We start from the raw sequence: 14,417 nt of genomic DNA, 5'->3' as shown, positions 1-14,417 counted from the left end.
TCGGAATCATGTTGTATAATATTTGTTTATAACTCCAATTTAGAAAACAGCCCCACTCCCTCACCAAATGACCTTGGACAGTGTACAAGTAAAATATAAAAAACTATATATAAATATTAGAAGACAAGAAAGATGGGTTAGGGTTACACATTTCCAAAAGGCCAGGCGAGAGGGGACCCTTGTGGAGGGGTGGAGAATATTCCCTGTGTGGCCCGAGGATGTTGCTTGTGGCTGTCCAGCTTGGCTCGAGGATGCTGTGGCCCTTTCTAATGTGCAGGGCAGAGCAGAGGGTTCTTTTTCTTCTGAAAACTGTCAGGCAGAGCACCTGAGGGGCGATGGGCTTCTCCTTCCAGAAGGGGCTTGAGGTGCCGGCAGATGGCCTTGCAAGGTCAGTCGCTGATGTGGCCAACCACCCCTTCCATGGTCTTCAAGGTAGAAGTTCACTGCTACCAAGAGAAACTCAGCTTCTCCATAGCTGGCAGAAATGACTCTGTCCAAGGATTGACAAGGGCCCAAGACTGTCCTTTTCTCATATGCTCTACAGCCGGGGGTGGGGGGGGTGGGGGGGGCAGTACCGAGCCTCTGGGCTGCTTCTTGTGCTGAACCCTCCCGCCCCCCGCTGGTCCCCAAAGCCATAAGGGTTGGGGACTGCTGCTCTACAGAGCTACAGTGAGAGCCGGTGGGGGTGGGGGTATGTTTGGATGTTGTCTGCGCAAAGCTTGCTTCCCCTGCACTGCACTGGGCAAGCCGGGGCTGTTTATTCTTGCCAGGGTTCAAGTTTCAAAAGCAAACAGAACTCTGCCACGGCAAAGCCCCAGCAAACTCTTCCTTGCTTCTTTTCTGTTGACTTTCTTCTCTTGTTTTGAGATTTGTAATTCAGTTGTCAATGAAGCCGTTTCTTGACTCCTGGGCTTGCTGAGTATTCCTGCTACCCCAGTACTCCAGATGTAACTGGGGGGGGCAAACTCCCCACCACCATATCAGAGACACGCTCCTGCCAAAGTATGCTAAGTGGTTGCATTAATCCAATTAATACTAAATTATGCAATTTTGTGCAATATTTCAGATAGTGTGTATTTTGAGAATATATAATTCATGGGTTCCTGTTAGTAAGAGAAAACATTGCACTACGAAAAGAGTCCATTAAAGAGAGAGAGAGAGAGAGAGAGAGAGAGAGAGAGAGAGAGAGAATGTGTGAAAGGAATGCAAAGGAATGCATTGCGTAGGTGCCCTTTAATGGTTTGCACTGGAACCAACTCAGAATGTCAAGAAACACTCAGATTCTATGTCCAGATACCTTGTTCAGATCAGTGCTGTCGACATACCTGGGATGCTGGGCCTTAATTTAAAGTGAGGTTGGTTTGTTTTCTAATGAAAGGGGCAGAAGGGGAAGAACGCTGAGCCAAGGGATGAGAAAAGGAAGTGGGTATGAAGTGTCTGGCAGGGTTATCAGGAGATGCAAACAAAGCTTCTTTTTTGAACTTGGGAACCTTTTGGGTGCCTCTGATAGGGAAATGGCCTTGAAGGTAATGAGGTCAAACTTCAGGAGTGCCGAAATGCAGGAGATTTGGTTGGTCTTTTTGTAGCGAATTGCCCTCCCGGTTGGCAATCTCTGCAGCCAAGGATTTGGGTCTCAGCCCCTCGCCCTTAGCCCACCTGGGCAGCTGTGGAGAAGAAAAGAGACTCTGCTGCTGCCTTTGTGCCAGAGAAGAAAATGCTGGAAGCCATTGGCATCAAATGCTTAATTGCTCTTCTACACATGCAGGGGCTTCTGGCTGCTCACAACCGAACCTCCTCTACTATTTTTAGCTGCTGCTGCTGCTGCGCTTGGCAAAAGGCAGGCAGCCTCCCCCCCTCCCTGGATGCAGCTAGCGAGGCGGAGGAGGGAAGAGCTGGGAGTTTCTCTTGGTTTGGCTGGGGATGCCCAGCTGCTCTGCTGCTGCTCCTTTCTCCTCTGCTGGGTCTCCTTTTCTCTGCTAGCCCTTAGGGTGGCCCATGTGCCCTGTCTCCCTTCCCTAACTTGGATACGTTTCTTCCGTCTTGACTCTCCAGCAGGCGTCTCAAGAGAATGTGAAATCCAAGAACCAGATCTCAGAGATTTCAGAATAAAATAAAAGTAAACTCTGCTTGAAAACACTTTAGTAGGAAAGCTAGGCTAATTGTAAATCAATGAGTCTTAAAATGCAGCATTGATCTCCAGTTAGAAGTTTGAAAGGAAAAGCGGTAATTACTGTGCTCCAAAGGTGGCTTCTTCAGTCGTACACTCTGGGCAGAGAGAAGAAGTGGCACGATGATGCGGTCGGGATAATGAACTTGGAAACTGCTTTTGGGGGGGTGTTACGAGGACTAGAGTCTCCCCTCTTTGATGAATTGTCTTCAGTCAGACATTGCTGCCCGGCCAGGGGTTGGAGGATTCCGGTCCTGCTGGAGACCTGGGGGCAGCTTAGAGCAGGATGCCTACCGGCCTCCCCCGACTCCCTTGGCTTGCTAAGCTGCTGGTCCTCTCCTCTTGGCCCATCTGACTTCCAGCCCATCTGAGGCTTTGCGGGGAGGCACCCAGTGCACAGACGAGACCAGGTACCGGCAAGGGGGGCATTTCAGGGCATCCTGAGCAGCAGGAAGGAAATCCGGTCCCTTAGCCAGGCAGGACGTGGTGGGTCGCTGCCTCTCAGCCTTCCGTGCAAAGAGACCCCTTAGCCTAGGCATATCGGAATGAGGCTCCTTTGGAAACACGTGGCTTGGCTCTGGCTTCGTCTCCTAACAAGCAGGAGCGCGAATGGCAGCCGCTGGCCAGGAATTGATTATGCTAATTGATATGCCAATAAGAGAACTTGTTACATCTGCCTTTGGTTAAGCTAGCTAACAAGTCCGGCTAATCAATGAAACCAATAAAGATTTTGTCCATTAATGAGAAACATGGTAATTAACATTATCCGTAGACTAATTAGCTGAACCAATTAGGCAGTGGTCCATGGCAAAGGTTCGTGTCAGCCGCTCAGGGCTCTTGCGATACACCCATGTCATATGAACGCGGACTGACACGTTTCAGAAGATGGGGTGGAAGGCCCGCTGGGAAGGGACGGCCCCTCTGCCTACCCAGGGAAAGGGGCCACTACAGCAAAAGACCCAACCAGACTGTGCAAAAATTCATTTGAATTGCCCCAAGGTCACCCCTCCGGCCTCTTCCGTATTAATAGAATCTTTATCAGGATCAGGTTGGCCAAACACATCACCAGAAGGAGCAGAGACCGTTACAGGCCTGGCCCAAGCTCTCTCAGCCTTCGGTATATGCCATTGCCTTAAATCCCACTCATTTCCTACTTTATGCTAACATATCTAATGCACTTAAGACCATTTGCACTCCACCTTTTGTCATGCTCTCGGCAGCCACTTAAAATCAAAAAGAACGGTGGAGTCCTTGAAGCTTTCTGAGCTCGGCTGTTTTCTTGCAGAAGATACATTGCCCGACTGGGTAACATTGCCATTGCACTGATGCTGTTACCTAGTCGGGTAATGAAATGTCTGAAAGCAAACAACCCAGCTCAGAGAGCATCAAGGATTCCCGGGTTCAACTCTGGACTAAGTTTTTCAGGTTCACTTTTAACCAGATGTATTGAAAGGCAAAATATTCCTCCTTTATATCGTTTGGCAAATGGCCTGTCTTGAGGACCCTGACATGCACTGGTCATTCTACCAAGGAATCTAAGTGGGTCCATGCAAGGAAGAGAAAAGCCGCCTTATGGCTGTGTCCTCCTTTGGGATGTAGAGCCTCCTCTTCCAGGAGTTCTCAACCTTTTCTTCACTCCATAGACACCTCCACCCCTTTTCAATACCTTTTGTGGCCACAGACCCCCAAGATTTAAAGCACAACATTTCTTCAAGCCTTTGCAGACCGCCTGGGACAACATCGCAGCCCCCCAGCAGTCCAAAGACCACCGGTTGAGAATGAAGTTGCAGAAGAACAATCCAGCTGAGATGAAAGAGGAGGAAGCCATTCAGTGGCTGCTTCTAGGGATCCGTCCAGGAGGAAGTGGAAGAAAGCATGCAAGAAACTGCCGAAGGTTCTCTGAGTACCAACTCCGATATTTCACTCTGGCACTTCCTTTTCACTGTTAGGTATTGACCTTGGGAGACCCCTTGTGGATTCCCTAATTGAAAATTAATACTAGATCGATGCTGGGAGTGATTTGCATATTGATTATAAACAATTTTGAAGACACCGTGTGTGCTAGATCAATAGGACTCTATGCAGGCTGTGATGGAAATGCCTTCCGTCGTCTCAGTCTGCACTCTGGAAAATGTGCAATTGCAGGAGCAGAGAAAACCATCTTGGTGTGAGGAACAGCGGAGATGATGGACAAAATAAAATGCGTGACTCAAGTTCCAACAGCCTTCCAAAGACACTCCCTGCACGAGGAAGGCTGTGAGTTGGCCACCGTCTGCCTTGAGTCCATTTAAAGAAGATGGAATGGCGATTGCATCCCACTTGGTTCTCTCTCAACACCTGCAATTTGCAGCCTCACCTTTATGCGTCCGATCGCTTCCTTTTAGTAGTGGGGCTGCTAGAATGGGTCAGCAAGAGAACCACCGGTTCTTCTGGAGCCTGATTGCATGCACAGCATTCCAGGGAGAGGAGTCGAACAAGGGTCCCCGGCAGAGAAGCCTTGGTGGCCTCCCCACAGCCTGGCAGGCTTTAGAAGAGCTGGGCTAGAGCAAGACTAAACCAGGCTGCTGAGCTGCAGAGGCTGGGGGTCCTCACCAAAGTCAGCCGGGGACTTTGTTGTGTTTTAGCTGAAGAATACAAATAGGTGTGTGGCTTCCTTTTAGGTACAAGTGAGTACATTTCTCTTTCTTAAAAAAAAAATCGCCACAATCATTGCATTTGAAATGCGTTGAAGGAAGCCATCTCCAAACGGAAGTATGGGGAGCACATCCCTTCTGGCTTGGAAGGAGCAGGATTGTCTTTCCCTTGGAGTTTCTTGGGCAGCCTAAGAGCCACTGGCCAGTAGAGAAAGTGGCTGAAGAAAGGAAGCCACAGAAGCTGTCCAGACACCCTTTCTGTTTCGCTTCCTGATTGACCAGTAATGCTGCAGCCCATCAGAGTGAAAATCCTGCTTGTGGGATGTCAGGAAAGCAAGAGAAAAAGCCGGCCAGCCTCTGTCTATTCCATAGATTAGATAGATGGATGGGTGGAAGGAAATCTTCCCCAAATGTCCCTTCTCCACCCCTCTCACAAGGTTTGGGCTCAATTGTATGCCATTGGCCCAAGAGCTGCTAATGTGTCCTGGCTCTGGCTCCCCCGGATGGGTTGCCATGGAAGGAATGGAGGCTATAAGTGTCTCTCTGGGTATCTCATAAACCTTTCGGTTCCACCCAATGGAGTTTCTATGCCAACTCAGAGAACAGCTGGTGTGAAAAAGGGAAACGTCAGGTGGAGAATGAGATAAGTTGAAGGGCTGCTAATATCCTCGTGCTGTGATGGTGAACCGATGGCACAAGTGCTGGAAGTGGCACACAGAGCCATTACTGCCAGCACATGAGCCCTTGCCAAGAGCAGGTCAACCCGCCAGCTGATGGTCGGGTATCTGGTATGCATGCGTGGGGGGGGGGGCAGGGGGCACAGGAGACGTGCATGTATGTGCAGAGGTGCGGGGGTCACACATGCATGCGCAGGGGTCATGGGGACCGCGCACATTGCCCTCATGCACTCAATTTTCGGCACTGGAGCCCCAAAAGGTTAGCCACCACTGTCCTAGTGCCTAAATAGTGAATGCACTTGAAACCAGCTGAGCCCAAAGATGGCCTGTCTTCATGCTCCTGTGGGTATGGCTGGCTTGAAGTTTGGATCTTCCCAGTTTCATGAGTCCTGCCTGCACAGCAAGTGGAGGCCACGGCAAGGCCAGTTGTGGTCTTCTGGGAAAGTGAAATCCTGCTTGCTGTTATTGATGCGCTGGTCATGTTGTAGCTGGACATTGTGAGATATATTTGTGGGACTGGCTTTGAAGCGTTGTCTGGAATATTCAGTTGGTGCCAGAAGAGTCAGCCTAGGTGTTTGGATCCAACCTAGATTCACTCTTATAACAGGATCAGCACTGGGTGCAAATCAAGGTGCCGACTGTCCCCTTTGCAACCTCCAGGGCCCCGGGACCTTTCAGAGTGCTTGCTCCAGGCTGCTGGGAGAAGGGCTTAGCCAATGCCCCCTCTAGGGGCCTTTTGGGGTGCAGCTTGGTCTTTGGTACCAGCCCTGTTGGATTTCGGGAGCCTTCCAGGAAAGCATTGGGGGCCTCTGTTAGGGGATGCCTGTTTCGGGTGGAAAGATTTCTGTGAGTGGAGTATCAGAAGGTGGAGGCAGAGTGGTGGGTGAGGGTGTTGTTCTTCCTCCCCTGATACTAGAGCCTGACCTGAAAAACCCAGGGAAGAAGTGAGGGGGGGACAGGGGAAGATGGATGGAAGAAAACAAGGGAATGGGCTGCTGTCGGTGCAGATGCCACACACCAGAGCGAGTCTGGCCAGTTTGGAGAGGAGGTGGAGAAAGGCGAGAGAGAGAGAGAGAGAGAGAGAGAGAGAGAGAGAGAGAAGAGAGAGAGAGAGAGAGAGAGAGAGAGAGGAGAACAATCCCTTGCTTTAGGCCCCGAGGGAGGCTGGGGCTCCAGGGCAAAATATCACCTGGGGAGTTGTGGGGGGGGCTGGCTGCAGGACCCCAGAAATCCTCTGCTCAATGGAAGGCCTTCCTAAGGCCCTGGGCAGAGCCTCCTGGCCCGGCTCCCTTTCCTCTGCAAGCTCAGGCTCCCTGGGTTTTTGTCCTTAGCGCCTCCTGCAGGTTGATGGGAAAGGGTGGCCTCGTGCTTGCCCGGCCCTTCTGTGGCATTGTTACCCTGTCTTGGCACACGGCAGGTGGCCCAGAGGATTGGGGAAGGGGTGGATCTGGGTCTCCTGAGCTCGGCCAGCCAGCTTCCAGCCACCCTGCGCTGGAGCTGCCCCTTCCACTGGCCCAGGGAGGCAGGCAGGCAGGGAGGGAGGATGGTTTCTGGTGAGACGGAATGGGAGAAGAAGGTTCTGTGTTTCAAAGAAGCAGCCTGTGCACAATTAAAACTTGTTTCTGGTAAACCTCATTCCAGGAAGATGAGCTTTTAACAAAAGGCTTTTGACAGCTGCGGGGTATTTCAATTTTTTTTTAATGCTGAAAGAAAAATCAATACATTTTTCTGGGTTATACATATTCAGAACAGACTGAATATTTCCATTATAATGGAAAATGGTGTCTGTACCCATCTCGCCTGTCAGAGCTGCACCACTGCATTTTCCAAGCCACTGCTAAATATTTCAGACCCAATTTGATTGTGGTTTGTGACAGCTCATGTTTCTCGGCTGCTGAATCTCCTGGAATGGGATGCGGGGGGGGGGGGGGGGTGGGGCAGTCAGCGCAGCAGCGCTCCACTTTCCTCTTCCTGCCTTATCCCTCCCCCTCGCCTCCCCCAGCCACGCCAGCCTGACCGTGTGGGTGAGGACTGTCGTTTTGTTAAGCCAGCCTCTATGAGGCCTGAATCCCAGAGAGAGACTCTGGGCGGGAGGGAGAATTGGCTCGGCTGCCAGGATGAAGGAGGGCGGGAGAGGCAAAGCAGGTTTTCCCGCGTGGAAATAGGAGTCCACTCTGTGCGCTTCAGTTTAGGGCCTGGCGGTGCCCTTGCTTGGGAGAGAGGATTTGTCTCCAAATAATTCACTCGCGGTGAAATTCCTCAGGGAGGCAGCCTGCCCAAAAGGAATGAGGGCTCCCCCTGATGCCTCGATGCCAATCTCCCCACCTTTGTTGAGGCCCTGAAAGCAGCACCCTGGAATGCAGAGGGCTGGGTGGAATATAATAATCCCTGATGGATCTCTAAGCTCTGCTTCTTGTCGTGTTTTTTTTTAAATTTTGAAGGGAAATGTATCTTCAGATGCGCCCTGGGCCCTTTTCTTGAGCTCCTGCTGTGCCAAAGTGTATGGCCAGCTTAGAAGACTCCTTGGCCCCAGTTGTCTATTTAAGATGCATTGCTCAGTTCCGCAATTCACAAAAGCTCTTGCCACCATGAATGGCGGTGCCTAAGGTGCCACATGGTTCTGCAGGCACATGGAGAACCCGCCAAAGCAGGCCTGTTGCATGGCTGAACTTCTGCTGTCTGCAGGCGTCCTGAAGTGCTCAGCTTTGCTGCTGCCATCGCTAAGTCCTGATGGGGGCAGCCGGTCCAAGGTGGGCCTGGAGTATCCAGTTGATTCAAAATTCCTCCCCTGCCCCCTCTTTAACTGGCATCCACGTCCGTGGTTTTATGCTTTTTAAGCCTCCCCGTGAGCTGCTTCATCTTGTTGAGGACAAGACTCTGGGGCAGCCCTCCTTGATTTCCTCTGCCCCAGACCAGCAGCCCTTTGCTCCCAGGGCAGGGGTGATGCCCATGAGGGGCTGCAGAGCCTCTGGAGCCCCCTCCAGCCGAGTTTCTCCAGCCACAGAGAGGGAGGGGCTGGTCTGGGACTGCCGCTTGTGAAGAAGGGGTGGGGAGTCTGCCAATCCATCCCCTGCCCCTATCTTGACCAAGGACTGCTGGGCAGGGAAGGGAGAGGAGGGGCTGGTCTCTTCCGCTTCCCAGATTGTGCTTCTTGATGCAGAATCTGCCAGGGCGATGGGAGTGATCCAGTCCCCAACAGGGCTGCTGATGAGTGACCTATTTCTGCAGAGTGGCAGAATCGGGATGTGGGGGCGTCGTTTCCTGGAGTTGCGGCCTTTCTCCCCCTCGTGCTTGTCTCTCACCAGCTGGGATGCTTGGGCCGACCTTGTTCCAGGTGGCTCCCGTCTGCCCTGAATGTGGCCGTGGTGGGGCCCCCCTTTTCTTCCTGGGGAGAGGGGGGGAATCCCCGTTGGCTTTGCGGGTCCACTCTGGTGGGCCTTCTTGCCTGCCTCCCTCTCCCCTCCCTCTCTAAGGCCCTGAGGAAAACCCCTTTCGGAGCCTGGGATCACCCCTTCCTCCTCTTCTTCAGACGCCCCAGAAAGGCCTGCTGGGTTTCCCTGGAGTCTCTGTCTGGGACGCTTTTGGGATTTCCTGGTTTTGTCCTCTCTTCTTCCCCCACCCCCACCCCACCAACTCTTGCTGGTTGCCTGGCTTTACTCCCCTCTTCTCCTCCTCCCCCTTTCAGGGAACGTGGGTTGGTCCAGGGGTCCAGGAGAAGGTGCAGAAGCCTGGGATGTAATCATCAGAGGTTCTGTCTGCCTAAGAGGCAGTGTAACTTCTTGGGGAGGATGGGAAGCTGACCACTGGGCCCCCAGAGGTTGGGAAAGGCCGGGGCTCCTTGGAGGGCCTCCTCCTCTGACTCGGAGCAGGGCCGGCGTGGCGACTGAGCCCGCTGCAGCAGGCCTCAGGTTGGCTCTCTCTCTCTCGTCCCCTCCAGAGGAGCTCACTGAAGATGTGGAAGGACCTGACGAGGCGGCCAAAGAAATGGAGAGCATGGCTGGCCCGGACCAGGCCAAGTGGGCAGGTGAGCAGGGTGGGCAGCGGCCGCTGCTTTGCTGTCCTGGTGCTCCCATGTACATCTGCAACCACCCAGGGGGGATTCTTGCGCTCTCCCACCCTCCCTCCCTGCCAGTCTTGGCTCTCATGTTTCCAACAACAGCGCAAATTCCTGTGGGGTGTCAGGTGAATTTGAGTGCTGCTTTATCTGTCTATCAAACTGCTAGTGTGAAGCTGAAGGATTCTTTCTGGGAGACAACGTATCGCTCCCTTTAGAGGGAGCGTGTACACACACACACACACACACACACACACGTGCTTTGCCCACTCAGAGCCAGCCGTGGGCAAGCAGAGAAACACCTGAGTGCAGAGGGGGCTCAGGAAAAGCCCTCCACGTGGCACAAAGAGGGGTGCTGTTGCATTGCATTGAGCAGGGATGTGGGAAGCACAAAGGATCTCCTTATAGGAGCTTGAATGGGGACATTCCTGGCTTTTGGCCATAGGAAGAGGCTCCTCAGGCCCAGCTGGGGAGGGAGGCTGGCAGCAGCTTCAACCCCAACTACTGCTTGAGTCTCAAGGCTGACTCAGCCTTCCATCCTTCCACGGTCGGTAAAATGAGGACCTGGATTGTTGGGGGCAAGAGGGTGACTCTGTCAACCGCTTAGAGAGGGAGGGCTGGGAAGCAGTGGGAAGCGGTGTAGAAGTCTACATGCTGTTGCTATTACCATGTTGGCTTGCAGGTGATAGCAGACTGAGCTCCTCCGAAGGGGACCTTTGGCTGAGGCTGAAGTGGGAGGAAGGCAGGGATGGAGGGGGCTCTAGGCCGAGCCCCCTGCAGACTCTCCCCCTGCCCGCTAAGGCCACCAGGTCCTGTATTCACAGAGTGATGTCTTTCTCTCTTTGGCAGCTCAAGGCCCCCAGGCTGAGAAGGAGCCAGCAGAGCCCCGCTTCCCCTCCAAGCAGGCTTCATTTTCAAGGCACTCGGCATCACCTGTCCCCAAATGGCCCAAGCCACCTGACGAGGCGGAGCTAGAGCAGGTGAGATGCTGGGGGGCGCTGGCACCTAAGAAGCTTTTGCACTAAACCAGGAATGATCTGCTTTTGGGTCTCCGGGGAGCCCAGCGCCAGCATGGGAGGGAGAGAGAGGAAGCGAGAGGGAGAGCGGGAGAGCATGTCTTGTAAAAAGTTGGCCAGGTGTGACGATGGGCAGTGGGGCATGCCATACTACTCCCTGGCCGCCTTTCCCCCCCTGCGAGCACCTGCTTTCTTTTGCCCCCAGATGTACCAGTGCCCCTACTGCAAGTACAGCAATCCAGATGTCAACCGGCTGCGGGTGCATGCCGTGACCCAGCACTCCATCCAGCCGATGCTCAGGTGCCCCCTCTGTCAGGACCTGCTCAGCAGCAAGCTCCACCTTCAGCTGCACCTCACCCACCTGCACAGCGTGTCTCCCGACTGTGTGGAGAAACTCCTCTTGACGGTGAGTTCCCGGGGGGAGTTTTGGTGTCCCTGCACGGCAGGACTTGCTCAAGGCCCCCAGGCGAGCCTGCTGGTGGGTCAAGAGAAGGAGCTGTGGGAAAGCAGGGGGAAGGGCAGCTTGGGAAGCCCGAGGGCTTGGAGGAGCCAGAAGACCTGCTGGGCTTCTGCGGCCTGTCCTGGGGTGGAACTGGGAGGCCACCTCCAGCTGCCACGGAGGCAGAGGGTCCACCGTGACGTTCCCTGCAGCTTCCCTGCTCAAACCACCTGCAAAGCTCTGGGCTCCTCTTGGACGTTGACCCTTTCCAAGGGAGGGGCCACTCCTGATTTGGGAGACCCAGCCTCCCCTCTGTGCTGAGCATGGGGCCCAGGGTTGCCTACTTGAGGCAAGAGGCATTCAGGCTACAGACCGAGCCCGAGGAGAGGTGGCCCCTTTCCATGAGAATGCCACTGGGGAGGGACACCTCATCCGCTGCTGGATTGCCAGGGCAATTGGGTAGGGGGGGAAGCAAGGGTGGGATCCTACTGGCACGGGGCTGGGGCTGAACTTGGAGGCCTGCACTGCTGCTGCTGCTGCCGCCACTCAAGAAAGGGAAGGCGCAGCTGGCTGCAGTGGGCTTTCCCTTCTGGCTGGGGAAGAAGGCCGTCCTCCTGGCTGCTGGAAAGAGGGCTCCTCCTTCGCCCGAGAAGCTCTCCCGAAATAGCCTGGGCTCTGGGGAATGGAGCTGGGTCCAGGTGCCTTGCCGTTCACCGGCAGACTGCGCTGGGGATTGGGGCCAGGCGAGGGCCTGCTGTGCTCGGGGCCTCCGCTCTGGATTCCTCCATGACTTCTCCAACTGAGGGGAAGGACTCGGTCCCTCTGGGTGCTGTGGGTGGGTTGGGCGGAGTGACATTCCTGGTGGGGGGAGAGGGGCGAGCATTGGCAGCCTGCCAGTAGTCAACCGGTGGGGGGGGGGGGTTGCTGGGGAGGTGCAGGGAGGGGATGAGGAGCCCCGTCGATCCTGAGCAAGGGCATTTTGGCTCATGCGGACTAAAGTCTCCAGTGGCCCCTGGCTTCAGGACACCCTTGCGGCCCCCCTCAACCACCCCTGCAGGGAACAGATGGAGGCTTGGCCAGAAGACCCTGGGGGGGTTGCCCTCTCCTTTCCCTCCCCTGCCTCTTTCCTGCTCCCATTGTGTGCCTCTCCCTGGGTCAGCTGTCCTCTGGCTTCCCCTTGTTAATTTGGAGCCACCTTGGCCAATTAGGTGGCCCAAATTAGAAGCGACCTTGATGGAGTGCCCAATGAAGTTTTTTTCCCCTCCCTGGCTGGCTGGCTCTGCCTCAGGGGTCTTTGTGATGGAAATCACCTCCTTTGGCTGACTCCCCACAGGACCACCCCTCCCCCCCCAGAATTTATGCGGGGCCAATTATATTCCGAGGGGAGGGAGGAAACGGAGAGAGGAGATTCTTTCTTGCCCCCTTTTGAGAGGAGGCAGCGGCCCTGGGTGCTCCTTGGGGGGGCTTGGTTAGCGGAGGGGGTGGGTACCTGTGGGGGTGTTCCCAAGAAGCCTGAGCAGCCCTAGGTCGGATGAGCCAGGTGGGGGTCTGGAATGAACACGTCCCCAGGAGGGAGGGGCCTCTGGCAATTATATTTCAGGGAGAGTTAATTGATGGAAGGTGGGGACAGACAAAGAATCCCGCTTGCTGCCTTGCAGAATCCTAATCGGGAATTACGATCAAAGACTCCGCAAGACAATGGGAGGGAGGCCAGATGACTTGGAATCTTCTCTCTCTCTTCCTTGACTGACTTCAGTCTGTCAACTGCGGAGGCCTCTCTCCCCATTGCTATTGGTAACCACCTGCATTTCCCAAATTAACCTGCATGAAAACAATGAGAGATCCACTGAGCTGGAGGGCTTGGAAAAGGCATGGAAGAGTTGGCGGGACTCGGAGCTTGGTCCCTTTCCTCAGGCTACCGCAGAGGGAGCAAGCAGCCTTGCCTCTGGCTTCCTGGGAAAGGCCTCCTTCCCCCTGCAGGGACAGTTGGGCCGGACACACGCTGCTCCCTTCCTTGCACTCACTTGAGGGCTCTGCCCGAGGAAAGGAGGGGGCCTATTTCCTAGCTTTCCAACGGGAAGAAGCCCAGGTGGCTGTCAGTTCCCCGGCAGTGCTTCTCCTTTGGGAGTGGTTCTGCCTGACACACACACACACACACACACACACACACACACACGCAGACACCCCGTAGCAGCCAAGGCAGCCTTGGAAAGACCCAGCAAAAGCCTCTTCATTCCACCCCCCACTCCCTGCATCTGGTTGCCATGGCTGGAGCTGCCCTGGCCCCTCAGAAGAAAGGAGTTGCCGTGTATATCTTGTGGCAGTCATGCCATCTTGGTGGTTCTTGAAGATAGGGCTCTGGTTTGCAGCTTTGGGTGGCCGTGCTGAGTGGATGATCCAGAGATCCAGGTTTCCAAGACTATCATTCTCTCTATGGAGTTTATAGACAAGTCACACATCAAACCAACTTCCTTTTTTCCAGCCTAGGAGATCCCGGAGGAAGATCTTCCGATCTTGAGCTTGGAGCATCTTCTCCCAGCCACAGTCTGGGCTGGGGGCAGTGAGGGAGGAGGTCTCTTGAGGGGTGTGTGTGTGTGTGTGTGTGCTCAGGGTGTGCTCCCAGGAGCTGGGTGGAGAATGGCAGTTTACAGAGCGCTTCATTGGGGATGGGGCCTGAGTGGTATGCCTATCAGTGGGGAGAAGGGAGGGGGCAAAGGGGGGGCTGACATGATTCCTTTTGCTCCAGACAGCGCAGCTGAAGCCTTCCTCCTCGTTCCTGGTCCTCTTTCCTGGATCCCACTTTGCTCCTTTGGTTGAGCTCCCTTGGGTCGAGTCACCCCGAAAACAAGGGTGCAGCCATCTTTGTTCAGGACTGGGGTGCTTTCTCACATCTCACTTTAGTTAAGAGCTTTCTGCATTCTCAGCCACACGACCTCACTTCCTCACAGGCTACCCAAGAATTGTGTAAAAACACAGTTACAAATTCAGTTCGAATCGTGCAAAGCGGAGAAATAACATCAATGCTTTTCATCCAGTGGATGCCATTAGTTACGTCTGAATGTAATCGCGGGAACATGCTTGATAGTCTTGAATTTTGCCTAAAAAACAGAAGGGCAAAACCTCGGGGCTTTGTTGGGTCTGAAAGGCTCCCTGCCTTCCAAAAGGTTTTGAGTGCCCTCTCCTGGTTTTCTTTTGGGCTTTGGCAGGTGACCACACCAGAGGTGATGATGCCCAGCAACGTGTTCCTCCCAGCAGCAGCACCGGATCGAGACGGGAACGAGGAATCCCTCCAGCAACCTGGTCAGTCACACTTTTTCCTAGGCCTGAAAGGCAACTCTTGCCAAAGTGTCCCTGAGAGGGAGGGGCAGGGCCCCAGCCCTGGGTTGGCCCCTGGGAACGGCGGGAGCTCAGAGCCGGCCCTGGGCAACATG

The 14,417-nt window shown here is 54.3% G+C and overlaps 1 protein-coding gene across 1 annotated transcript in view; it reads left to right on the top strand.

Moving 5' to 3' along the window:
* Positions 1-14,417, top strand: part of ZFHX3 (zinc finger homeobox 3) — a 133,195-nt gene that overhangs the window by 107,421 nt on the left and 11,357 nt on the right. The window contains 4 exon segments of the mRNA XM_026684846.2: positions 9,415-9,501; positions 10,381-10,511; positions 10,753-10,953; positions 14,193-14,286. Of these exon segments, the coding sequence (XP_026540631.2) occupies positions 9,415-9,501; positions 10,381-10,511; positions 10,753-10,953; positions 14,193-14,286 (513 nt within the window).

Source organism: Notechis scutatus, chromosome 9 (assembly GCF_049901735.1).
Source record: "Notechis scutatus isolate UNSWTSFEM ecotype Mainland chromosome 9, rNotScu1.2, whole genome shotgun sequence".
NCBI lineage: Eukaryota > Metazoa > Chordata > Lepidosauria > Squamata > Elapidae > Notechis > Notechis scutatus.
This window is presented reverse-complemented; position numbering and strand designations above follow the sequence as displayed.